General features: G+C 43.8%; 1 protein-coding gene across 6 annotated transcripts; it reads right to left on the bottom strand.

Moving 5' to 3' along the window:
- Nucleotides 1-1,446: 1,446 nt before the first annotated feature.
- LOC143298115 (uncharacterized) lies at nt 1,447-25,467 on the bottom strand. Of its 6 annotated transcripts, none has more exons than XM_076610839.1 (13): nt 25,403-25,467; nt 18,397-18,626; nt 17,740-17,792; nt 16,381-16,836; nt 15,065-15,181; nt 13,373-13,656; nt 12,263-12,344; nt 12,008-12,111; nt 11,418-11,442; nt 8,289-9,551; nt 7,638-7,779; nt 6,737-6,788; nt 1,447-5,638 (listed from the first exon to the last, which is right to left on the bottom strand). In XM_076610839.1, exons 2-13 carry the CDS (start codon nt 18,617-18,619, stop codon nt 5,419-5,421), a joined length of 3,021 nt encoding a protein of 1,006 aa, XP_076466954.1. In that variant the 5' UTR covers nt 18,620-18,626; nt 25,403-25,467; the 3' UTR covers nt 1,447-5,418. The 6 variants fall into 6 exon arrangements, with proteins under 6 accessions (XP_076466954.1, XP_076466963.1, XP_076466973.1 ...); XM_076610848.1 differs by having other exon boundaries at nt 18,397-18,644; nt 25,403-25,463; XM_076610858.1 differs by lacking the exon at nt 25,403-25,467 and adding an exon at nt 19,486-19,810.
- Between the last annotated feature and the right edge of the window lie 1,367 nt (nt 25,468-26,834).

The following is a 26,834-nucleotide window of genomic DNA, read 5'->3' as shown; positions in this document are numbered from 1 at the left end:
ACTAGTGCAGACTCCGGCAGGGATCTGACGGCAGGGGTCTGATTCCTGTCCTGTGCAAACTACTCTCCGCCTATGCGGAGAAAACGAAAGTAGCTACGGCCGATAACCTCACGGAAGTAGGTAACCTCCCCTTTGCCCCCTGACTAGCGCCCTCTTTTGACGGCAATATGATATCACCAGCGCAGCGTGCATGGAGAACAGGAAGCGGGGAGGACGGGAGGGTCTTAAATTTGGGTCACGGTATGTTACTTAAACGTAATTTTAGGAAAAAAATTTCCTTTTAGTTACACATACTTAACTGTGACCCACTAGTGCAGAATAGCACGGCAAGGTGGAGGGCTCACCTGTTCTAATGTCTCTGTGCTGCGATGGCCTGTTGTGCAACCACCACAGAAGCGATGCCTCATGAGCCATCATCTCGCAGGCGTGCGACGTCTTTCAGGTAGAAGTCGATGAAGGTGGCAGGGTTTTTCCAGTAGGCAGCATCCATGATGTCTTGCAGCCGTGCTGAGTGGGCTAGGGCAAGAGAAGAGGACCATGCTCTGACTTCACGTGCTCTGGCTGAGGAGGCATCAAGTCTCAACCGTGCGTCTGCATACGCGTCTTTGATCGCATTGACTATCCGAGACAGAGACATCTTGCGAATGTCACGTGGATGGTCCAGGTGCCAGCTAATGAAGAGGCATCGTTTGGACGATCGCAAGGGACGCGACCTTTTGAGGTATACGCGCAGGGCCCTGACCGGGCAGAGGAATCTGCCGTCGTCAGGGGCCTGGCAGTATGGAAGTGAGAGGTTTGATGAAGAGTATGGGAGAGAGTGTACTGGGAGTTTGATTTTTGGCAAGAAATTTGGGGAGGAAGCTGAGTGAGATAGATCCATCCGGCTTAAAGGCTATATCTTGTGTGATGCTGCTGAGAGCATGTACATCACTACACCGCCTACCTGAGGCTAGTGAGATAAGAAAGAGTGTCTTCATGGAGAGTAGCTTGAAAGGAGCTATAGCAAGGGATTCGAATGGAGCCTTACGGAGGTATTGTAGGACCAGAAAAGGGTCCCATGAAGGGGTCCGAAGGGATTTACGTGCGTGACTGAGGGAAGCTCCTCGGACCAGTGCCCTGAGCTGGGGGTCATCTGAGAAAGAGGGCCCGCCCAGTTGCTGAAGAGTGGAGCTGATTGCAGCGCGATGGACTCGTACTGCGGAGGCAGAGAGGCCTTTGGAGGTGAGGAAGGCAAGAAAGTTGGTGAGATCCATATTGGATGGGTGTGTGGGATTGACTGAGTGGGCTGAGCACCAGGAGAGCCAGCGGTTCCAGTGTGCAGAGTAAACGCCTTGAATGCCTTTGTGATGTGACCTGCAGACAAGGTCAGCCGTGTCGTCAGAGGCGCCTAGTGCTGACAGAGATTCCCGCACAGTAGCCAGGCGTGTAGGTTGAGGACCTCTGGGTTCTCCAGCCTTGCCTTTCTGAGGACTTTTCCCATGATTGGAAGTAGAAGGAAGGCGTACCCCGAAAGGTTGGACCAGCTGATTGATAGAGCGTCTATGGCCCAGGCCTGCGAGTCTGGGACCGGGGAGACGTATGTTGCAATGCAGAAGTTGAATCTTGTGGCGAAGAGATCCACATGTGGCTTGTGCCAATGGTCGAAGATTGGCTGAAGTGTCAAGTGTGACAGGGTCCACTCCGTTTGGAGTACGGTGTGGGATCTGCTGAGGTAATCTGCGAGAATGTTCAGCTTGCCAGGGACATGTGCTGTCAGGTGGATGTTGTGTTCTTGACACCAGAGGAGGACTGTCTCCGCACATAGGGACAGCTGGTGTGAGTGTGCCGCCCCCGTTTGCTTAGATAACATGCTACCGTCGTGTTGTCCATGCACAGCATGATTGACCTGTGCGAGACGTGGGGGAGGAAGTGCTGGAGGGCCAGGAAGACCGCCCCCAGCTCCAGCTAGTCGATGTGCCACGACTGCTGTTGTGGGGTCCAAGTCCCCGACACTGTGTGGTTCTCCATGTGGGCACCCCAGCCCATGTTAAAAGCATCTGTGTACAGTTCTGCATCTGGTGTTGGGTTCGAGATCGGAACCCCGGCCTTGAGCCATTGTATGTCCATCCAGCACTGGGTCGACTGTGAGAATCATGTGCCCAGATGTATACGGGTGTCCCATGTCTGTGAAGACTGGGACCACCTGTCCTGGAAGTGTCGCTGAAATGGAGAAGTGTACCCCATGCCGAGCGTGGGGCCTGATTGTCTCCTGCCCCATGGGCAGCCTTTAGGCCTGATAAAACTTGGAAGGCGATGGGTGACATCCATTAATGGAAGGGAAGTAACTGCGGCGGTCACAGGCAAGGGTGCCGAAGCAAGGGTTGCCTCCCTTGAATCGGGCACTCTGGACAAGGGGGAGGGTGCATGCGTATGGGCAAGCATGTCCCCTACTGGTCCACTATCCTCCCTAAAAATGGGGAGGGCATCCCTACACGCCTCGGTCACCACTGAATCCTAGACAGTCAAGGCATACCGCGTGGGGGGTTGCGTGATCCGATGTCACGGCCACCACCACGGACGCATCGCACATAGGGCCTGGTCTAGCGTGCGGATCCAAAGAAAGCATATGGTGTTTCCCCAAATGGATTGTGGCACATTCCATTGGTGAAACTGTGGGTATGGGTAAAGAGATAGAGGAGGTCGACTCATGCACTGCCGACTGGCACCCCTTCCAGTTCTCTCAGGTCTTCAGGACAAAAGCACAAGTCCCTAAAAACCTCTTCAAGACAATCAGCCAAAGGACCTTTCAGTATCAAGCGTTTTCTGTCTGGAATTCTCTTCCTCTGGATCTCTGTCACTTACCAACTCTCTCCTTTTTCAAAATAAATTTGAAAACCCACCTACTCAAAATGGCATGTGCATTGGTGTGTGTGTGCTTTGTGTGTGTGCACGAATGCATGAGTGTGTGTGTGCATGTGCAGTACATACTTTGTGCCTTTGTGTGTGTGTGTGTGTGTTTGTGTGTGCACGCATACATGTTTGTGTGCATGTGTGATTGTTTATATGTGCTGTTTACAGTATTCTCTTGGTTTATACAGATCTGTATATATGTTTGTTTTTATGTGTTTGTTTTGTTTTTTTATTCATGTGCCATTGTATGTTATAATGCACTGTTGTGTATGTATTGCTTCATGTGAGGCATTTGGAGCCCATTGTATGGGGATTTTGCACCAGATAAATATTTCATATTATCATTATTATTATTACTGACTGGACCTTTTAAGATATATGGATTTGTTTCTATCAAAGTTAATGTGTTTTTACAGATGTGATTTCTTCTTTTTTTTCCCCCTCTCTTTGCATATGTGTATGAATGTGAGCAAGTACATATGCATGTGTGCAAATATTTGTTGTACTCGCCAATGGAATTGCTCAGCAATGGAGTCCTAGCCTAATTGGGGGCATATATCAGAGACTGTTGTGGTTTTTTTTACTCATGTGGTTCTGTGTATTTTTTTTCAAATTATACCTAATATACTCATGAAATGTGCCTTCAGCATTACTGTTCTAAACGAAAGCACATTATAAACAAATTATTATTACTATTATCATTATCATTATTACAACAGGTATACTGGAAAAACATGCAGTTCACAAATTTCTGACAGTTTCAATTTCCCAAGGAGGCGTCACGGAGTTCTGACAAACCCATATATGCTACACCACATCTGCTAGGTAGATGCCTGACAGCAGCACAATCCAATGCACTGGTCAGGCCTGGACTGCATGTATATATATTTGTGTACCTATCAGTGTATTTCTTCCACAGAAGTTTGCCAGAGGGCAACAAATGTTGCCAATGGTTCTTTTTCAGTGTGCCAAATGCATGCTGCACATGGGACACCAGTTTACCATCTCATCTGAATGACTAGACACTCAGTTTGATTTTCCAGTCAAACTTGGAAGAAAGGGAGAGACCAGGATTCGAACTCATACCCTCACAGACACTCAATTGGCAGAGATGCATCTTATCCATTATGCCAGCTTCCACCTTCCTTCTGGCACAGCAGTCTGGAAGGTTGGCTGAAGAAAACCCAAAGGCACAGACGTGCATTATGAGAGGGCTCGGCTAAAAACAGTGTTCAACATCTCATGACTGACAGGTAGGTGTCTGGCACTCAAGTGTCCACATTGTCTCTGACTGTTTTCTATTATATTACTTTTTTGTCAGAACACACTTTCTCTGTGTGAAGTTCCGGCTGCTCTCCCTGTTGAGTGTCACCAGAGCTGTGCCACCCATACATTCTTTTTTTTTTTTTGTCTTTTCTGTCTGCTTATGCATTTGTTTTACTATCAAAAAGGAAATTTTCTATCTAAAATTACGTTTAAATAACATACTTACCGTGACCCAACTAGTGCAGACTCCGGCAGGGGTCTGACATTCCTGTCCTGTGCAAACTATCCGCCCATGCGGAGCAGACGAAACTACGGCCGATAACCTCCCGGAAGTAGGTTTCTACAGATTTTTGCCAGGGACAAACCTTTAGTTGCTGTGGGTTCTTTTACATGCATGAAGTGCATGCTGCACAATAGAGACCTCTGTTTTTCAACTCATCCGAATGACCAAATCAAGACATGAATGTTTTGAATGAATACACTGAGCAATCACTGAAGAAATGTCCAAAGCAGGAAAAATAGTCAGTAAAATACAAGTCTGTTTCTGAGGAACTGACTTGTGATATCTAAAACGTACCAGCAGCAAGATCTCTCACTTATCCTACAGTCAAAAATCACAGATTTTTGCAGACTTTAGAAACAGCTCTCTTAGCAATGTTACAGTCTATACATTGTGAGTCCTGTCTTAACCTACAGTAATTTAACAAAAAAAGTTTAACACACACTACAGACACACACACACACACACACACACACACACAAAAACAGTTCACACAAGCACACACCCACACACTGCAGACACATAAAAGTTCACAGTTCACACAAACACATACATTGCAGGCACACAAAAGATCACAGTTCTATTTGCTCAAAGCACTCTTCCACTGCTGCTGAAGGTGTGTACAAGTAGTTAACCATTTATCATTCATCACATCAAGTATCACCACACACCCCTTCCTCCTCTGTCACAGGCTGCAACAAGGTTCTGCACAGTCACCACACTCAACATTCACTGGTCTGACACACCTGTCTCCTTGGCAACACTGTCACACTCTTTGGTCTGACACACCTGTCTCCTTGGCAACACTCTGTCACTCACTGGTCTGACACAACTGTCTCCTTGGCAATGCTGTCAGTCACAGCACTCATCTGACAGTTTCTCTCCTTTTTGTGATGTCTGCACACTTTGGTCTTTCCATGGAAGCAACGCAAGGACCGAAACACTTCTCCCCTTGTCCCCGGGAAGACGTGTTGCAGATGCCCTCAGTCACAGTGCGTGGACGGCCCACCTCTCCCAGCTGCCCCCCCCTCCTCTTCCTTCCCGCCCTCCACCAGGCTGACAGGGCAAGCGTCATCATGGTGCTCTCTCCTTTCCTGCGTCTCCCCTCCCCTCTGGTGCTGGTGTTGGCATGTCTCCAGGTGTCGCTTCAGCGCTCCACTCCCGCCCAGCTTCATGTGGCACAGGACGCACACAAGCTGCTCCCTGAAACATCACCATGTCAATATCCTATCTGAGCTCCAGCCTCTCCCAGTGCTTGAATACACACAAATACTGACAGAAATACAGACATGCACCATGCACATGTCTGTTTGTCTGTCTGTGCCAGTCATGTTCACACCTGCTCAAAAACTACATACAAATTATAGACATGCGCTGTTTCATGTCTGGTAATTTGTGTCTGTCATGTTCACTGCTCAAAAACTACACAGAAATATAGATAAGCACTATGACATGTCTGCTAGTCTGTGTCAATCATGTCAGTGATGTCACTACTTAGAAAACAACATCTGAGGTCAACAGAGCCATTATGCACCAATCATTACAGAGGACTTCAACAAATGTGGCTTATCAGATTCCAGGGGTGTGCCTTTTATGCTGTATCACCTTAAAGGCTGAAAATTACAGTATTCATATTCTCTTTGTGTCATTAAAAATGAAATAAAAGTGTTGTTGTTTTGTGAGTGTTTCTTTTTTTAAATATAAGTTCAAAACAAAGAGAGATGGGGAAGATTCGTATTTCAGAAACTTAACCTGAACTCACTGCAGGGTGCAATAGCTGAGTGGTTAAAGTGCTGGACTTTCAATCTGAGGGTCCCAGGTTCGAATCTCGGTAAAGGCATCTGGTGGGTATAAGGGTGGATATTTTTCCAATCTCCCAGGTCAACACATGCGCAGACCCACTAGTGCCTGAACCCCCTTCGTGTATATACGCACGCAGAAGATCAAATACGCACATTAAAGATCCTGTAATTCATGTCAGTGTATGGTGGGTTATGGAGACATGAAAATACCCAGCAGAATCATCAGCAAGATGATGTTAGTCATGTAACAGAAAGGGGGAAAAAAAAGAAGAAGAAAAAGGTGGTGTACTACTACTGATGTGGAAAACAGTGCTGGCTGACAGAGTTGTGATTCACTTGACAGACAGCATGCTGATCAACAGCACATCCCCCCACACCCACACTGTCCTGTCACAGAGACACATCTGTCTGTCAGTGTCACCACAATATATCATGGACAACATAACCACCTGGCAACAGCCACACATCATCAGCAGAAAGTTTCAGTGCTGTCTCCTACCTGTCCAGCTGACCACGCAAGGCACGCCTTTTCGGCACACTGACCACGGACACTGGAACACAGGACACACCACTGTCAGCGTACACTGGGGACAAATGTTGCAAGTAGCACTCGAGACACTGGAGTCAGGTCACAGCACAGTCAGACGTTTGGCAATGCCATGTTAAACTTTACAATGGATGCACACACACACACACACACACATTCACCGACACACCAAAGCAGGCTTGACACAGGCACACTTTGTTTATCCGTCCATATGCAGATATACGAATGAGTCAATAGCTCTTTCTAGGCTATCTGCCTCCCTCTCTTTACTTCATACACACACTTAGACTTGATAAGCAAACATTTTTATTTGCTGCCTCTTCATGACAATCTCCTGCCTCTCATGCAGAACCCCCCACCCCCCACCCACCCCAACCCCCCCTTCCAATCCCAGTTGTCCAAAGGATCTGTCGCATGTAACGGCATGTACACTTTTCTTGTATTCGTATTTTATTACTTCTTTGTCACAACAGATTTCTCTGTGTGAATTTTTGGCTGCTCTTGTCATCACAGTGCAGCACCACCCCAAATTTTGTTTCTGTCTGCAAGTGTATTTGTTTTACTATCGTCAATGTGGATTTTTCTACAGAATGTTGCCATGAGTTCTTTTACATGTCCCAAGTGCATTCTGCACAAAAGACTTTAGTGTCTTATCTGGAAGAATATCACCCAGACCACCACTCAAGGTCTAGTGGATGGGAAGAGTGAAAATCCTGGTCCCTATTTGGAACTAAAACCTGTTGACACTCGCTTCCTAACTGGGTGCATTACCACTAGGCCGCCGCTTAATTTTACACACAGGTTTTTACACTTCAACCGCTGACAAGAGAGAATAGCCATCTTTCACACACACCTGAGGGCAGGGGCACCTGTGTCTCCTCTCTGTCCACCTCCAGACTGCAATCAGAGGCGTGGCGTTCTATCACCGTGCTAGCAAACTGTTTGTTGCACAGTGGACATGTCACCAAGTCATGTGATCCACTGTCACCATCTTCCTGTGCACAACAACCAGCCATGGTCAGCACTTTTTGCAATGCTTTCAGCTTTCACTCACTATCATTTTATCAATGGGCACTGTTTTTAATAAATGAAACAACAGCCAATCACAATCCAGAGAACATGCATGTAAAACTCTACCACCAGATTATTTTTAATCCATGGACATTTGCTCACTCGTTTCCCCCTCCTTATCTCTTAACTCTGTGAAGAATCATTAGGGTGCAACACAGAGGAACTATTCACTAGTTTCCCCCAGGTCTGTTAGTTGTATATTAAAGCCTGGGTTTCTACAAATGGTTACCTGTCCATTCTGCAATGTTGTCAGTACATTGTTTTTTTCTCAGTTCCCCTCCCTAAACAGTTTCCTTGGAGGAACAGGACAGAGCAACAACTGACATTATCACAGGACAGGACACACTGAAATGCATGGAGAGTGAACAGGGGTCTGTACAACTGGGCACACAGTGAAAGGACCATGCAGAGGAAGTAATCCACACAGACATACCATGAGCTCCTGGGCCTGGGGTGTTGCTCTGACAGTCCCATGGTCACCATCCTCCTCCTCCTGAGGATCCCCCTGACTGGGGGAGGGGTTGAGGGTGGGATGGTCTGTGCAGCTGGAGGGCTCCAGACACTGCAAAGAGTCATCACTGTCCTCCCCGTCACTGTACCCGCCCCTCACGTCAGAGGAGGAAGACACGCCGGAAGGGACAGGGGCCTTTGGTGTCTGCTTCCCTTCACTGACCTCTTTGCCAGTCATCCCTTGCCCTGCTTTGTCCTTTCTTGAGCGGTTTCCTCGAGGTAAGGGGTGGACAATGGCAGACCTCCCCTCTCTCCCTTCCACAGTGCTGGAAATGTGGAGGTAGCCTGTCCTCTTCCTCTCTATTCGCACCTTCTTTTTCTGAGGAAAGGACACTTCATCATCATCCTCTTCAATACTTGGCATGCACTCTTTGCTGTCTACATGGCTAGAAGGAAGCTGCTTATGTTTCAGACTTATTGGTGTCAGGTTATGACAACGGTTGTCTCTGACCTCTGCTGGCTGTGCCATCCGGCGTGGACGCTTCAGCCGTGTGGGTGCAGTATCACCACCTGCCTGACCGGCACGTTTCCTGCTGCGTGGGAGCTGGGTAGAGTAGAGGTCTCCCTGTTCGTTGAGCAGAGAGCCAGAGCTCTGACTGTCCCCACTGACAACAGGTGGACTGGAGGCCTTCCCTTTCTCTGCTCGGCTCCCTGTGTTGCTCCAGCTGCAGTCCACAGCAGTGGGGGACTCTATGTGCAGGTCCGGAAGGTCGCTGTCAGAGTCCAGGGCTTGCGTTTCTGCATCGTAAGCGGCTGTGTCTCCTGCTCTGTCCCCTCCATCATCTAGCTTCAGTGGCACATTATCCTCACCACCTTCACTTTTTACCTGGCTGACTGAGTCACTGTCTGCAGCGGCATCATCATTGCTTATCTTGCACTTTCGTTTTTGGAGAGCCAGCCTCTTGCGCAGACGCAGCCCAGGCTCAAAATCTTCCTCCTCTGCATCCTCCTCACTGTTGTCCAGATCAAAGTGAAAGGATGGCTGTCCTCTCTTCCTGCAGTCTAGGGAGGCAGGCATGTGCTGTCCAGCCCGCACAGGTTTTCCCCAGGGCAGCAAGCTGTGGAGACAGCGCTGCACAGTGCTGAACTGCTGCAGGTATGAATCCAGCATGCATACGATCACCTGGCTATAGGCACCAGCATCGCTTCTGTCTGGACAGAAGTAGGGCTGTCCATCTGAGGGGAGCTGAAACAGTGCACACAACCTCAAATCACACAGCCCTTGTCTCTCACTATACTCCACATCATCCACTGTATCTATTATTTCTAAGTATACTCCACATCATCCACTGTATCTATTATTTCTAAGTCACAAATGTATACTTCGCATACTAGACAACAGAGGACAGTAGAATTACACATGTAAGGAGGAAAAATGTTTCAGGGTGCAGAACACAGAATTGTAACCTGAGAACACTTTGACAAAATACTAATGTTCTGCAAATAATAGTAATTCTGTGGCACTGTGTGTATAAGAGAAGCCATATTTTCTTTTTAAAGTTTTACACCAGGATGAGTTTCATGGTAGCATATGTGAGTATTGAGGTTAGCTTCTCAGTGACATGTGTGAATGCTTGAGGGCAGTTTCTTGGTAACATATGTGAATGCTAGAGGGCACTTTATCAGCAACATGTGTGAATGCTAGAGGGTAATTTTGCATTAACAAATGTGAAAGCTAGACAATAGTTTCTCAATCGCATATGTGAACGCTAGAGATAAATTTCTCAGTAACATGTGAATGCTAGAGAGCAGTTTCTCAGTAACATATGTGCATGCTAGAAGGTAATTTCTCAGCAACAAATGTGAATGCTGGATGATTGTTTCTCAGTAACATATGTGAATGCTAGAGGGTTGACATCCCCCAGCCCAACAGGTGATGACCCACCACAGCCTACCCGATTCACTGGGGGCATGAAGCACTGAGCACTTCACACACACAAAGAACACATCAGCCGTATTACCATCTTCTGAATGTTCAACACAGACATGGACCTCACAACATGACCCTGACTGATGTTGATCTCTGACAGTGCAGCTCCACAGGTGACCAGATTGACAGACATCAGTGCCTTCAAGGGGAGACAACACACAAGCCTCTGGCATGGAAACAAACCACTGTCATGGTGAGGGATCTGCAGCGAACATCTCTCTGCTCTCTGAAACCATTCTCCTTCATTCTAAGAGGATCCTCACCCTCGCCTTGTTACCACATCAGGGTTTATCAAAATTACACCCACCATCCCAACTCGGCAGCCTCACATTAATGCACTTAAAAGACCCACGGATCCCTTTCCAACGTGGTAACCCAGTTCTGATACAGAGGCAAAGAGCACACCTTGTCATCCATTATCTACACTACCACCACTAATGCTTTTATCAAGAAGGAACAGAAGACTGCAGACTGGTATCAAGCCAACCTTGTATTATGTGCTGCACCATGAGCCAAACTCATAAAGACCCGTGCCAAAGAGACCCAATCTCTGCTACTATTGGTACCATGGAGTGGAACACCACCACTTAGGACTGTGAAAGACGGGATCAGGCCAATCCTGTAGGGCTCATTTACACAGCAGCTGGACAAGAACACGTAACAGGAAATCCATCCAGTTCCATCCACTTTGCCATGCCGGATCTTCATCAGAGACTGCAACTCCAGGACTGCACTTTTAACAAATCCAACTGCTATTCACAAGGTTCCCACAGATTTGACCAAACAAATTTCCACACTTTTTCCAACCTTTCCCAGACCAGACTGAAAAATTTCCAGCCAAACTGATTCAAAAATTCCTCTGCTACACTGCTGATGAAGATCAGTGGAATCCCAGTATCTATATTCACGTTGTGTTGTTTTTTTAAGCTCTTTGTTGAATGGCAATGGATTAAAATTCCAAAACATTTCCTGCAATGAAAATGGTTCTCTCATTTTTACAAGACTTTTCCAGACTTTCATGACTTTGTACGAACTCTGTATTCAAGCTCTGAAGTATGAACAGCAACAGGCAAACCAAGGCCTGTTTGGAAAAGACGTAATGGAGAAAGGACATGAACCCACCTCTTTCCTTTTCTTGGAAGACATTCTGCAACAAACAACAGAACCAATAGTAAGCCTTCAAAATTAAATATACACAATTATCTTTCTTATATTCTAATAATTACAACATCTTATCAACTACATCCCAACATATAACAATTATAATTTCATGGAAAGTGTTCTTGATACACCACTCACCAAGTAAAACTGTTCACATCTGAAATATTTTATATATTGAAAACATTCAATTCAATATGCTAATGTTAGTCAACAATGCTTGTAAATATTGAAAAATCAGACAGCTGTTACAGCTACCTGAAAGGCATCAGATGATCACCTATATGGCAGCCATTTACAGAAATCCAAGAAAAAATACCTTGTGGAAATGTGTCTGCAGACTTGTCTCCTAGCAACACTGTTCATTCTTATTTTCCAATCTATCTGCACTATTTTCCCTTACCACAGAGAGGACATACAATCATACATGCAATACACATGCATGTCTGTGTTTGTGTGTCACTCTGTGTGTGACTCTGTGTGTGTGTATGTGTGTATATGTCTGTATATGTGTGTGTATACATGAGTGTGTGTGTGTGTGTGTGTGTGTTTACCGGTAAGTCCTGTGCAGACAGCAGACTGGCGGCACAGGGGGCCAGCTGAACCAGTTGTCAGTCAGCAGTGGCCGACCCTCCTTGTCTTCAGCCACTGGCAGGGTCTGCACAACACCGGTCACATCATCACCATCATCATGATATCCACCCTATCACTGTGACAACCACACCATCATCATAACATCCACACTACCATTGTAAAATCCACTCCACTCTGTCACAGACACTGCTGCACTAAGGACTACAGCCACCTACCGAGGGAGACAGGTGGCAGGCGGCAGTGCTGGTCTGGCTGTCTGGTGATGGAGAGTGACCTGAGGCCTCTGTCACCTGTACCCTGATAACACAAACAGTTACAGTCAGTTTCCACCCAACTATCTCTTCTATCCCCCCACCCCCACCCCACCCAAAACACGCTGAGACAGGCATATTTCTCCCCACAGTGTTCTCTATCTTACACTTCTCTCTCTCTCACACACTGAACCACAACTGTTATCTCCCTGCTTCTTTTCTGATTTAACACATGTGATTCACTGACAAAAGTATTCACATACTGCATGATTCGCTGACACAAACACACACTGTGTGAATCACTGACACAAACATACATTACTGACACCTTTCACCCATTGTTCCCTCTCTACTCCATCTCTTTTCCCTTGACGCACATGGAAATGCACATTCTATCAACCGGTAAGTCCCCTTCTACCCCCCCCCCCCCTCACCCCCCAATATTCACACATGACTGTCAGCAGCCTCTGTATGTCTCTCCACCTTCCCCCAACACACATCAAACACACACACACACACTGAAACACACATTTCAGTAAGCTCCCATGCCTCTCTCTACCTACCATGCAAACACTGAAAGACCCATATTCCTGTCAATAGTGGTCATAACAAGCACCAAATCTCTCTTTCTTACTTTCTCTCCTTCTCTCAGCAGGTAGGCAGGCTGGCATGTACACACAAACACAAAGAATTTTATTGCCACAACTGTATGCAGACAGACAGGCAAGTAGGCAGGCTGGCAGAAACACACACACACACACACACACACACACACACACACACAAAGAACTATTGCCACAATTTGAGACAAAGAGCCCATCAGAAAAATGAGTCAAAGTTATGCTCAGTTCACATATTATACAGCCAGCAGCTGCAAAATTTGTCCTGGCCCAACAGTTATTTAAAACTACAGTGGATTCTTTTTCAGCCAAATGAACACACTATTACTATCCATATTTCAGGGGGCCAAATCACACAATCTGTGTCATTTCTGCAATGCGACAGCCTATAAAACAGTGCACACTGCTACTCACTGACAGACAGACAGCAGTAATAAAGAAGGAAAATACTTACGGGTAGACAGGACTGCTCTGAGCGTCCTCTTCCTCCTCCGCCAAACCATCACCCCTGTCCTCCTCCTCCATCACAGCAAAGTCCTCTGGAGGCTGGGTCTCTGCATCCTCCATGGTCACTTCCTCTGCATCCTCTCTTCCCTCCTCCTCCTCTTTCCCTCCCACAGAGGATGACTGGCTGTGCTGTGTGGGGACTGCCTGTTTTGACAGTGATGTGACACAAGACCGTGCCCCTGAAGCTGCACCATCATTGCTGGGGTCAGGGTGTGAGGTGCTGTTACGCTCCTGGGACATACAGTACTGTGTAGTGTTATCAGCTTCTAGAAAAACATAGTAATGTGCAGAGTTGTCACATTCTATCAACCTCTTCTCTGAAGTCATACATTGGGACAGTAAAACATAACTATGAGAAAAAAAAGTTCTGGTATTGAAAAATGAGTTTCATAAAAGAGAGATCAAAGATGAAACTGGAAAAAACTTAAAACAAAGGGATCGCTGGATCCTCCACAACACAGTACAGAGTCTGATGGCAAACATAGCAACCAATGGATATTTTCATCCTTTGAAAATTCATCAGGTTTGCAATCCCTGGCTGCCAACTGCTAAAGTCTCTAATACAACCAACATTGCAGGTGTCTGTGTCTCTCAGTCTGATTTGACACCTGGATATATCATGAGAGTACAGCCTTGTCAAGAAGTCCCAAACCTAAATGAACCCTCACAGATGCATCTTCATCACCCTCATCATCATTCATCATCACTAAAATACAGAAATCAAATGTCCCAAATTCTGGGGCACTCAACAAAATAACAAGAAGAAAAATGAAGACAAAAAGTTTCCAAAACACAGCAGAAGTAGCTCTCCCAAACTGGGCAACAACTTCCCATGTGTAACCTAGAACAAAGTGTATGTTCTTGCCCATGTGTAATAGATACCTAGGTGTAAGTCCTTACACATGTGTAACAGATGTCCAAAGTGATAAGTCCTCACCCATGTGTAACAAACATCCAAAATGTAAGTCCTCACCCACTTGTAACAAACATCCAAAATGTAAGTACACACTCATGTGTAACAGCTATATCCAAAGCGTAAATCCTCACTCATGTGTAACAGACATCCAAAGTGTAAGCCCTTGCCCATGTATGACAGAAAACTGAAGTGCAAGTTCTCAGAGCTATCTGTGCCACAGCATGCGTTCGAGTGAATTCTGTTTGCGTGCTGAAGGATGGCATCTATAATGTCATCTGTACGTTTTCCTTTTGTCCCAGCAAAGTTTGTCAGTTATGAACTTGTCAACAGCCAAACACTTCATTTCACTTCAAATTGGTCACATCTGACTCTGATGCCACCAGTTGGTTACAAACAATTATCTACGACTTAAACAAAAATTTATTAAAAAAAAAAAAAAAAACAGAAATAGAACGAAACAATATCAAGATTTAACAAATATATTTGTTCACATAATTATGAGATCCCAATCTGAAAACATCAGTGAGGGGGAGGGGGAGGTGGGAAAAGAAAGAAACTGTGACCAACAAAGTTGTTTTTTTAACCCCTGTATCTTTCAATCAAAAATAAATTTGCTTATAAAAGAATTGTAAGTACGCTCCTGACAAGCGACACAACTTACGCTGCCTGCCATCTCATGATCTCCACCCACACAAACATGTAACGACATCACAGGACACTCACATCATCAGAGGACTGCTCCATAAACAGGTCCTGTGAGCTGTGCACACCTGTAGCCTCTGACCCCCTATCTTTCACTGGGGACACAGAGGACTCTGAGTTCTGGCTCTGGGACAACTTCTGCACACGGTGACACAATATGTCATCAAAGCTTCTGCAAAAAGTTTGGTTTTCCTATTGTTTTGGTCAAATGCTCCAGTTTCAACAACTGAATAATGTGACAAACTCTAACAAGTTTCTCTGGTGCCTGCATACCAGTTCTCTCTCTCTCTTTCTCTCTCTCTCTCTAATGCGAAAACTACGTACTTTGAGTAATAATAGTTTACTAATATTTCTGAAATTGTTTGATTCTCAGGTCCAGCCTATTGCACTGTATGGGGCTGAACTTTGGGGACTTGATGATGCTGCACGTCACTGTGAGAAAGTTCATTTGTTTTCACTAAGAAAATGTTAGGGGTTGATTTAAAAACACCAAATGACCTTGTTTACGGAGAAACTAATAGATACCCAATTTATATTAACTCTGTACTTATTTGTATTCGTTACTGGATTAAATTAACAAGAATGAATGATTGCAGGTTGCCACGGAAAGCTTATGCAATGTTAACTGACATGGATGCAAAAGGTAAAAGAAATTGGGTTTCAAAAGTTCGTTGTAAGTTGTATAAGTTTGGTTTCGGTTTTGTATGGGAAAATCAAGGTCTGCAAGATGTCAGATTATTTTTGTGTGACCTTAAAGATAGACTGATTGTGTGCAGATGGCAAGAGTGGAATTTTCATGTGAATAATAGTGATAGGTTTTGTGTATATAGGACATTTTGTACTGGTCATGACGTTAAGATTTACCTGCGTATGAACTTAGACAGACACTTAAAATTATTATGACAAGATTTCGTTTTGGTATTTCAGAAATTTCTCAGCATTATTATCATTACAGGAAACATTCTGCAGTTGATTTAATGTGTCCGTTGTGCGAAAGTGGAAATGAAGACGAGTTGCATTTTGTTTTATGTTGTCCTGCTTTAACCAGTTTGAGAGTACGATATATCCCACCTGCTTTTTATAGATATCCCAGTCAATTTCGTTTAAGTCTACTTCTAGCATCTGAAAAAGAAAGCGTCATAAGGAATTTGTCAATATACTTGTACAAGGCATTGCATTTCAGATCTGTTGCAACTTCATGATTTTCTTCAGTGGCTGTGCTTGTTTATGTATTGTACCCCTTCATGAGGGGCAATGGCCTTCATATGAATAGAACATCCGTATCCGTATCTCTCTCTCTCTCTTTCTCTTTCCATGACAGCAAAGCTCTGACTGACCGTTCTGTTGAAGAGCTCCTTAAACCTGCTCTGTCCCTGCTTTTTCTGGTGGAAGCTCAGCTTCATATCCGGCCGGCATCGCATTCTCTGCTTCTTGGTGGTGCGGTTCATCAGGTTGGTGTCCAGGGCATCCGCAGAGTCTGACACGTCTGACATGCTGTCTGCATCAGGCTGCCCCCTTCCTCTCTCCTTCACGTGTCCCACCCCTCCCACGTTTTTCCCAGCATCTGCCAAGGTGGTGACGGTGGTGGTGGTGGTGGAGTCACACTCTTGCCTCCCTCCCCCATCACTGTCATAGTCCTCCACCAGCACTTCAAGGGACTGTGCCTCAGGCATCTGGTCCTCGGCTCTTTCAGACTCTCCTTTACTGTCCTTGTTGTCAGCCGAGTCAGGGATCTGGTCTGATGTGGAAGGTGCCGGCTTCTCTGTAGCTGGTAGAGACTGCCGCAGAGCCTCCTGAAAGTACACAGGGATACAGAAACACTGTCAAAGGGGCACCAGAGAATATTTCTACGTATAAAATGACATTATTGTTGATTTCATTCTTATTCATAAGATCGCCTGTCTTGATATCATCCCAATGAGTGGAAGAGTAAGGATGGAAGAGACAGCACACTAAAAGGTCAAGTCTATTGACAGTTAACAGCACACAATTGTCACGCTTTGAAAGCACAAGAAAAATACTCAGATGTGGTCAACAACAGGTGTGTAAAAAAAAAAAATCACTACAATCATGACTCATGGAGAATACACACCAGTAGAAATTGCACTTACTACTCTTTTCCCTTTTCCCCTAATATGCAAGGCCACATTTTGTTGTATTCTTTCCAAAAGGTCTGACAGTATCTATTTTGTTTTTTCACCGCAAGGTTTCTTTTCCATCTTCTTCATCAGCCTGACATATTCACTTCAACAGCTAGCCTTGTTTTTAGCTGAGCGTGCTTTCTCTTATCTTTAGCTCTTCCATAACGAGTAAAAGATTGATCAACGAACTGGCTGTATGCAAAGGTCAGCATCTGCTCCTAGTTTTTTTTTTCCCCAACAGCAGATGTGGTGTAATGTATATGGATCAGCCCACATGCTTTGACACCTGAAACTGAAACAGTTACAGACTAAAGAGCATACAAACACTGTTCAACATCAAGTTATAACTTTCAATCTGCCATCAGGTTTGTCAACCCATGAAAACAGGTGCCAACTACTCACCCACAACCCCTTTTATTCCTCCCTTAACACCCAATCTGTGGTCGTAAAGTCTTGGACAGACATCAATTTTTATGTTTTTCATTTACAAAATTTACAAATATTGAGAAATGTAGGAATGCATAGACTTATTTGCACAGGCAGTTCTGTACTCACCAGGATCTGTCTCTTTTCTTCCTCACCCATCTCCTCCACAGTGATCCCAGCATCTGAAAACAGGTCTTCAAACTGAACATTCCTAAGAGATATTCACATACGGCAGGCCACACTGTTCTAAGCATTTTTTCTTCAAATTTCTTCTTCTTTTTTTCAAAGTCAAAGAAGTTGACATTTACCATTAATCTACCAAAAAATATTTCATTCATATCTAATTCTGCAATCTTTGCCAACATTTTAATAATCAAATGATTCAAGTAAAAACAATAGCATTCAGGAAGCACTTATTCACAGGTCCATCACAAAGTTCTGCCTGTCTGTCACTCGTTTCAGTCCAATGAAACATCATTAGTACAAGTAGGCAAAACTCCTCCCAAGACACAAAATAGCACCTAAACTCCACAGTCCAACCAGGTAACAGAACACAAACACACATTCACACACACACACATACACGCACACGCATGCACACATGCACACTCACACATCATTCTGAATCTGACCCACAAAACAGTTGGATACCTAGCATTCAAGAGTAACTCTAAAAAGTCACTCACTCACTCTGACCAACAAAACAGTCATCCACTTACATTAAAGTAACAGAACACTGTACTACTGCACTGCTTTGATCCACCAGCAGATTCACAGCAAACCTACCCAACAACAGCTGGTCCTCGTTCATTTTCTGCTGCTGTATCTGGTGCTGAATGGCTTCCTGACAGCTGTCAGAATCGCTGCTGGAGGCTGGCCCTGTGCGTGTGTTGCGTGTCTTTCGACCCCTCCTCTTCCCTTCCTCCATGGCCCCTCTCCTCTTGCCTTCTTCCATGGCCTTCCTCCTCTTCCCTTCCTCCGTGGCCTTCCTCCTCTTCCCTTCCTCCATGGACCTTCTGTACACATGCACACACCTACACACCTGACAATAAGAACGTGACATCACTGACATCCTGTGTGGTGCGTGTCTTCCATCCCCTCCTCTTCCCTTTGTCCATGGCCTTTTTCCTCTTCCCTTCGTCCATGGCCTTCCTCCTCTTTCCTTCCTCCATGGCCCTCCAGTACACACACACACCAACACTGGGCATGGAACACACCCGACAACAACTGCATGACTGCACTGTGTGGTGCATGTCTTCCACCCTCTCCTCTCCCCTTCCTTCTTGGGCATGGAACACATCTGACAATAACATGACATCACTGACATCCTGCGTGGAGCAATGGCCTTGTGGTGATGCACCCGACTAGGAGAAAAGAGTCCAAAGGTTTGAGTCCCACATAGGGACCAAGATTTTTTTTTTTCTGGAACTTTTACTCCTCCCCCCATGCCCCTGGTTGCCCCCTTCTCATAGACCTTGAATGGTGGTTCTGTTTTTAGTCTTGGATGAGATTATAAACTGAGGTCCTGTAAGCTGCATGCACTTAGTGCACATAACAGAACCCACAGCAACAATAGGGTTGTCACTGGCAAAATTATCATTGTACAGGAAAATCCACTTTGATAGTGAAACAAGAACACTTGAATGAAATCAGAACAAACAAACAAAAAATATGGGTTACACTAGTCTGTGGCAACGCACCCTGCCCAAGGAGAGCAGCCCAATTTTCAAACAGACAAATCTGTTGTGACAAAAAGTAATACAACACAATACAATACCATTCTGTCATAACTTCTAGATGCAGTCTAAGCAAAACTGTCACACTGAGCCACCTTAAAATCTGCCATAGGAATGCATTTCAGTTCTAGATACTCACCTTCACTTTAATCCTCAGGAAATGTCCACGATGACCTCAATCAGACACTGTCATTTCATTACAAATTATTTACTACATATTTCTTTTTAATCAAACAGCTTGTGGGGTGAGAAAAAGTATTATGCAGGACAAGCCACGACCAAGTGTTATGAATGTGTTGTCTTCCACATGCTAAAACTCCACTTTGTTGAACACCACTCTGTCTTGCCATTGTAAAATAAACACACATTCATGAATCATCAAGCACACATGTGCACACACACACACACACACAGGGAGAAAGTATTTCCATGGCAAAGACATCTGTGACACACTTGACAGCTTTCATCAACACACAGCAACCCACACTGCTGTTCACAACTAATTGCACTGCAACACCTGTTTCAAAACACTGCAAAACACAAATCATAAAGCTTCTATTGAACACGAAGAAAAAGTTAGCAGAACAGTTGAAAAAGCAAGCTGTGAACATTAATGGGTGCCTAGAAAGTTGATACAGACTAAATGCTGATTACACCTGAAACTTCAATGAAACTTCTGGCTGGTTTTCAGGCTAATCAAGCAAGTTACCTCAGGTCCCCTGTGACTCAAGATGAAACAACAGTTCATCACCTTCAATCAGAATCTAAATTTCAAATCATATAATGGGATTATGTCCATTCTCTCCTGTGAGAATAATTCTTCAACTTGTTCATGCAGGTGGCATCGATTGGCAAGATTGTGGTGTATTTTCTATGACAGTGCGGGAGTACACCTGACTATCTGACAAAGAACACACCATTACTGGCGAATACTATACCTGACAAAGTTACCATTACAGCTGAAAACTACATCTGACAAAGAACACACCTTTACAGGTGAAAACTACGCCTGACAAGGACAAATCATTACATATGAATACTATAACTGACAAAAGACACTCCAATACAGGTAAAAACTACATCTGACATTGACAAAGGACACTTTATTACAGGTGAATACTACATCTGACAAAGGACAGACTACTTCTGGAGAACACTACACCTCACAGCTTCTCCAACTAAAAGACGCTAGCAGAGAAATGCGCCAGAGAACGCTTGAGGCAGGAGTATTTTTGCCACAGGACAGTGCCCTGGTTCTTGCTACATAGGTGGCTGTGGCTGAAGTGGACCACTGTTTCTGAACTGCTACTTCACACCCCTCACAGCACCTTGGTCCATCCGACTTGTCTTTCCCAAGACGTCTCATTTTGCATTGTCACCTTTTTGTAAGCAGTAACAAGTTGCTGTGCTGCTGAGGCACATTCAGAAAATCAGTATGCTTTCTTTCTTCAAGACGGGTTACCAGTGCTTGATCCCTGACTGTTTGCACTGAGAAAATATGTCATCCACAATCTTTCTCCTTTAAAGTCTTCTGTATGAAACTGAGAACTTTTTTTTTTTATCTGCCCTTGTAATTTGTCACAAGCACTCCAAAAATAAACAAGGCTCTAAAAATCTATCCAGACTGCATTTGATGAATTCAATGGGTCTAAATTCTAATGCTGTCTCACACAGGTCCCTCAGTGAACAGGCAATGCATGTCAAGTCATCCCTCTGTCATGTAACAGCCCTGTCCTGGACAAGTGCAGCCATTTATTTTCATCACTCATGGAAAGGCAATTAGCGAATCAAATGTATGGCACCATCTGCTGCAACAGCTGCCCTGTTTAGACCATAAATAATTTTTTACACATATGGATATGAGTATGTGTTTTATTCATGAGTGTGCGTGTGTAGATTACTGGATGTTTCTACTGTACACTACTCTCTCTCTCTGTCAGTACACACACACACACACACACACACACACACACACACACAAACAAACAAACAATCCTCACTGACAATGGCATACATATTTATGTTCACCACACAGACACATAAACCATTACAGTTTACACATATGAATTATGACATACACACAATTTATATGACTGCATACATCCTACACACATAAGACCCCTTCATACATTGCACAGCTTCACTCACACCCAGCTTCCCACATTCACACATGCATACACACAAAGACACACACACACACCCACACAGGTGTGTGCAATGCACATAAGGCACCTTAATCCATTGCCCAGCTATACTCACCCAGCTCACACACACACACACACACACACACACACACACACACACTCAGTGTGTACAAATATGTAGATCACACAAGCACATAAGGTACCTCCATCCATTGCTCACCTATACTCACACCCAGCTCTCACTTAACCCCTAAGCTACCTAAATGACGAGATAACTTGTCAGCGCAAGCATGTATGCTTCACTGCCACAATGACGAGATAACTCGTCATTAAAATATTTTGACTTTTCCCTGGTTTGCAGTCAGTTCGTTGACACAAATACTGGTAGTTTTAGGTTGGGGAATCTTTCTAGATTCTATTCATAGCTAGAAACACCATCTACGTCATGAGGCAGTCCTTTATTTGAACGTTTTGGTTGGGTTACTGGCCACAGTGTTTGCCGGAATCCTCTCCTCGCTCGCTCAACAAAATGTCGGACTGACGCTGTGCTCAAGACATGCGATCGTGGCGAACTAAATCAACCAAGATTGCTTTCTTTAGCTGATGCTCAGAATGAATTGAAGCCTAAATTTGAAGGATAAGACAGTGATGAACATTTATAGGACAATCTGATAGGAAATAAAGGGAGCAATCAAGAGAGTGGCCAAGATACGACTATCAGTAAGTGATGCTGGCTGGACAGCTGTAGCAGACAACATAAAGTGACCGAATTATTAGCAGGACACAGTGTTAGTGATTTTCTTGGCACTCAGCCAACGCAGTCTGATGAGAACTGGATAAAGTGACAGTGTGAGAGGGGCGGGCGAAGAGGAGAGGGGAGTGGAGACTGAGGGGGCATGGCCTCACATCCATATTACCACTTGGAGAAGTCACAATCACAATGCATTGTGTATCTGTCTTTTTTCTTTCTTTCTTTTTTTTTTAATTGTGGTTGTTCTAGTATGATTTTGAATGTGCAGATATCCATTTGTCCCAGAAAATATGATATTTCAGTGCAAATTACCTGACTGATGTTTGTAATGAACAAGTTGAAAATGTGACAAAAAACAAAACACTGATAAGTGATTTCAAAACAACAGCATGTCACTGAAAATATATAAAATGGGAAAACATCACGTGTCTTGTATTCTTTATTCATTTACCTTTCAGAAAATATATACTTTTATGGGTCTTTCTCCAATAACAAAGAGCACATCATTTTTTTTTTTTTTAAGTTATATCCATTTTTTGTGGAAAAACCCTGGCAAATAGATTTCATTTAAATCTTATTTTCCTGGCAGCGAAAGTGTTTTAGGATGTCTTAGCATTGTTGGTTTATACATTGTATTTTTTTAAATAGACAAATCACAAGGTGATGTTCTGGCAACAGATTAAGAATGCACATGCATAGGAAAAATGAAACTAAAATCTTTGTCGCATGGTGGAAAAATAACAATTATATGTTCACATCTCAAATAGATATAATTTCCCTTTCTGTCTTGCAAACCAAAAGATACAATCACTCAATTTTTTTCTGATTATCAATTCAATGAATCAACAAATTCCCAGAGTTAAGAAAATGCCTTCAATCCACTTGTGACTTTGCACTGCAGCTTTCATGTGAAGGCACTGATAACAAACTTTAAAATGTTAAAAAATGATTAACTAAATACATAAAATCCCTTCACCATGCTCATGCATTCTAGAAGTTTTAAATCCAATATTCTATCCCCTATGTCCTTTATTCTAGATCCATATGACGGACTTATGAAAAAAAACTCTTTGTGAAAACCTGTGCCTCAAACAAAATGTTTCTGTCTGCTGTTCTTGCTATTTTGAACTTTATCAAACTAGTTGCATCTACCGCAATCTCTGTTCAGGCAAGATTACTATCATTAGATTCACTCAGTCAGTTTTGTAATGGTGTTATTTATGTATTACCAGTACTACTAGTGCTACATAAGTAAATTTCAAATCTGATCTTATATTTCTCAAGACTGAAATATATATGCCAGTTCCAATTATGGCAGCAATTCCCCACTGCTTCCCAACCCCTTGTCACAATAGAGATTTAAAGAGACAGTTAAAACCATCTACCAAAAATACATCTATACACTACTAAGAAAGGCACATGAATTTTCCAACACAGTATCACCACTTCATCAGTGGTGAGAACAATACTAATACTCATAGTAATACTAATACAAAATTAAAAATCATGAAAATTAATAGTATTACTGTTAGTAACAATAAAGATAATCATGGGCAATACTGCATTTAGCATTTGCAGAAAAAGTTAAAGACCTGGCTTTGCCATAGCGATGTCTGCTGTCTTTTGCCTGAAATACAGCCTGTTCCCTCACAATCAGCAGTCCTGTAATAATGTTGGCATGACATGTGTGTTAATCAGAGCAAATACATAACTTTAGAATGATGTACATGCATATATATGTAACTATTGTAAACTTGTATGTAAACTGAAGAATAAAAATGTATCAAATTAACACAAAGCCTTGTGACTTGTGTATGTTAGATTTCCTTTCATTTCTTGAGCTTGAACTTCTGGTGCTTGAGGCCTTTTTTAAGGCCTGTTCACCGTCAGATCTGAACTACTTCTTGCTACCTGTCCTACCGATTCATAGCAAGCAGGATTGTATAGTCACTATTAGTGTCTGTAGATTTGCCAGTGGGCATCCAGTCTGGTCTTAAAAGGGTGGACTGTTGGTGCTGTAACTATGTGGTCTGGAAGGTTATTCCAGGTGTTGATGACACATTCTGCAAAGTAGTTACTTCTGATAAGCAAGCGGCTATGTCCCTTATAGACTTTTAGGCAGTTGTCCCTTGTGTCCCTACCTACCAGGAGTTGAAATTCTGGATTTTGTACTTTGTAGATGCCATGAATGTACTTGTATAGGTTTATCATATCACTATGGGTGAGTCGATGCTTGAGACTGGGGAAGCGGAGGGCAGCTAGGGCATTCTGGGTATGGTTTGTCTTTGAGATAGGACTGGAGTTTTGTTGCTCTGCATTGGACATTCTCTACTTCGACACACAAAGTTTTATGGTGAGGCTGCCAGACTGAGTGTCCATATTCCAGCACAGGTCTGACAAGAGATTTGTAAACTGGACAAATGTCTCTTGTGACAGGTGGTCAAAAGTTCGTCTTATCACTCCTAACTCGTTGGAAAGGGACGTGATTCTGCTCATCAATACCGCCTGGCCTCACTTCAAGCAACATCCTCCATGTGTATGGTGCATATTATTTTGTCCCAACGTATTACATCCTCTCTTCTGGTATTAGCAGAAAGCTCTGGTCCAGTCCATGCATTCTGGGGTTCCGTTATACATGGGTGGATGGATGAAACTAAAAAATTGCAAGCCAACTGATCATGCTCCATTGTCCATGCAAGAAAAATGTTTCTTAATGGGAAAAACAGGCGAATTCTTCCATCACTTTTTCGTCTGAGAATAACATGGCAGTATCACTATATCAGTTCCATCATCATCGTGCAGTCCCGTTGTAACTTTAACAGTGTAACTGTAACTTGTAAGGCAAGAATCTGCATTAAAAATAAACAAATCACTAAAATGAACAGCGGAAAGGAGTGGAAAGAGAAACGGGGGATCTACTCCAGTCCATGTGGGATCATTTCCTAGTAAAACTTTGGGTTTACCACATTATTAAGGAGTAGAAATACTTCAAATCTTGAAACCGAAGTTCAAAAGCGAGTGGCCATTTTGCAACACATCAATCGACTTCTTTTTTTTTTTAATATATACTTCCTATTTCTAAATGTTTATTCCACGTTGTATTTGAAAATAACTGTTATTCAATACAAACAGCTTCCGAACTTGAAGCATAAATAACTTACTTGTTCGACTCAGTCTGTTTTTGTTGACAACGTTGTGCTTAGAAAATGGCGCGTCTGCTTTTTCATCACTAAAGAAAAACGGATAAGTCTGGAATTTTGGACTCCATAAAATTATGTAAGCCTTACGAATGACTGTGGAAAGAAAGCAAAAATCTACCTGGTTTATGAGTACAGCCTTGATTATAAAATGCTGAATATGACCCGTGTTTATAAACACAAAAAAATGGAAGAAGAAGAAGAAGCCAAGATGTTGTTATCATGAACATTTTCATTATTGTCGTCACGTGCACTGCCGAAAAACGAGGGTGTGTGGTGCCGTTTTAACCTAAACAATTACCGCTAACAGAAAAAAGAAGTTTAACTCCACATATCATATGTCTAATCAATGAATATCAATGTAGAACGACGGCACCACAGGTGGTTGGGGTGGTGCCGTTAACCTGAACCATTGGCGCTGACCGATTGAAACAAAAACAAAAAAATCGTCCGGTGCAACAGCTCGGGGCATATTCTACCCTGTCTAGAGCCTCGCGAAAAAAAAGAAAAAAGAGAGAGAGAGAGAGAGAGCGGCCTACTCCAGAACATGCCCCCATATAATCTGGCACTGGCCGGAATAATTATATACCCCCGTACAAACTAGCCTACTAGTAGGCGACTCATACCCGGTGTAACAGGCCGAATCTTATCCCTGGCTGGTTCTTACCCCGGGTGAGAAGTAGCCTAGGCCATTTCTTATCCCTCCTGGCTGGAATATACCCCCTGTCTACATTTCGCTCACCCAACCAGTCTGTATCACATTTACACATAAAACACATGATAATGATGCTGGTGATGATGATGATGATTATCAGTAACAACAACAACACAACAATAATAATAGTCAGTGACAGCGAGCAAATCACCACCACCTGTGTCATTCGACGGGATTCAGATCGAGAAAACCGAATGCCTACGCTACCTAGGAATACAGTTCGACAGGATGCTGACCTTCACGGAAAACACTGACACGGAAAATACTGTTCTCAAATGCCAAAAGGGTCTTTCAGTCTTAAAAGCAATGGCAACCGAAGGTATTGAACAACGCCACCTCTTCCTGCTATACCAATCACTCGTCCTCAGTGTGATCGACTACGGACTTGGGCTAACAACATCGTCTCAAAGCAACCTCCTAAAATTAGAAAGAGTTCAAAATCAGTGAAGACGCCCACGGAAACCATGTGATACCTCAGTGCTTGACCTTCCTTCAGTGCAGGCCAGAAACAAGTTAGAACAGGTTAAGACCTACTTCAGAGCATGAGAAAACCCTCAAAACCCACTGCATGACGCAGTCAAAGAACCAAAAGGCAGCCATCTAGGACGAGGAAGATCATGGATGGGGCAAGCAGAAGACACAATCCAGCTAGTATGCCGACTACAAGACCTGAAAGAAACA

This window comes from Babylonia areolata, chromosome 2 (genome assembly GCF_041734735.1).
Source record: "Babylonia areolata isolate BAREFJ2019XMU chromosome 2, ASM4173473v1, whole genome shotgun sequence".
NCBI lineage: Eukaryota > Metazoa > Mollusca > Gastropoda > Neogastropoda > Buccinidae > Babylonia > Babylonia areolata.
This window is presented reverse-complemented; position numbering and strand designations above follow the sequence as displayed.

What these genes read in the sequence shown, in the direction of transcription:
- LOC143298115 (XM_076610821.1), bottom strand. Translation starts at nt 19,057, where the DNA reads ATGGGGGGAGGAGTAAAAGTTCCAGAAAAAAAAAAATCTTGGTCCCTA. An exon ending in CAGAGCAGTCCTGTCTACCC is followed by an intron (nt 12,345 to 13,372) that starts GTAAGTATTTTC and finishes TTGTGTTATCAG; the next exon opens with GGTACAGGTGACAGAGGCCT. An exon ending in TGTCTGCACAGGACTTACCG is followed by an intron (nt 11,443 to 12,007) that starts GTAAACACACAC and finishes TGTTTGTTGCAG; the next exon opens with AATGTCTTCCAAGAAAAGGA.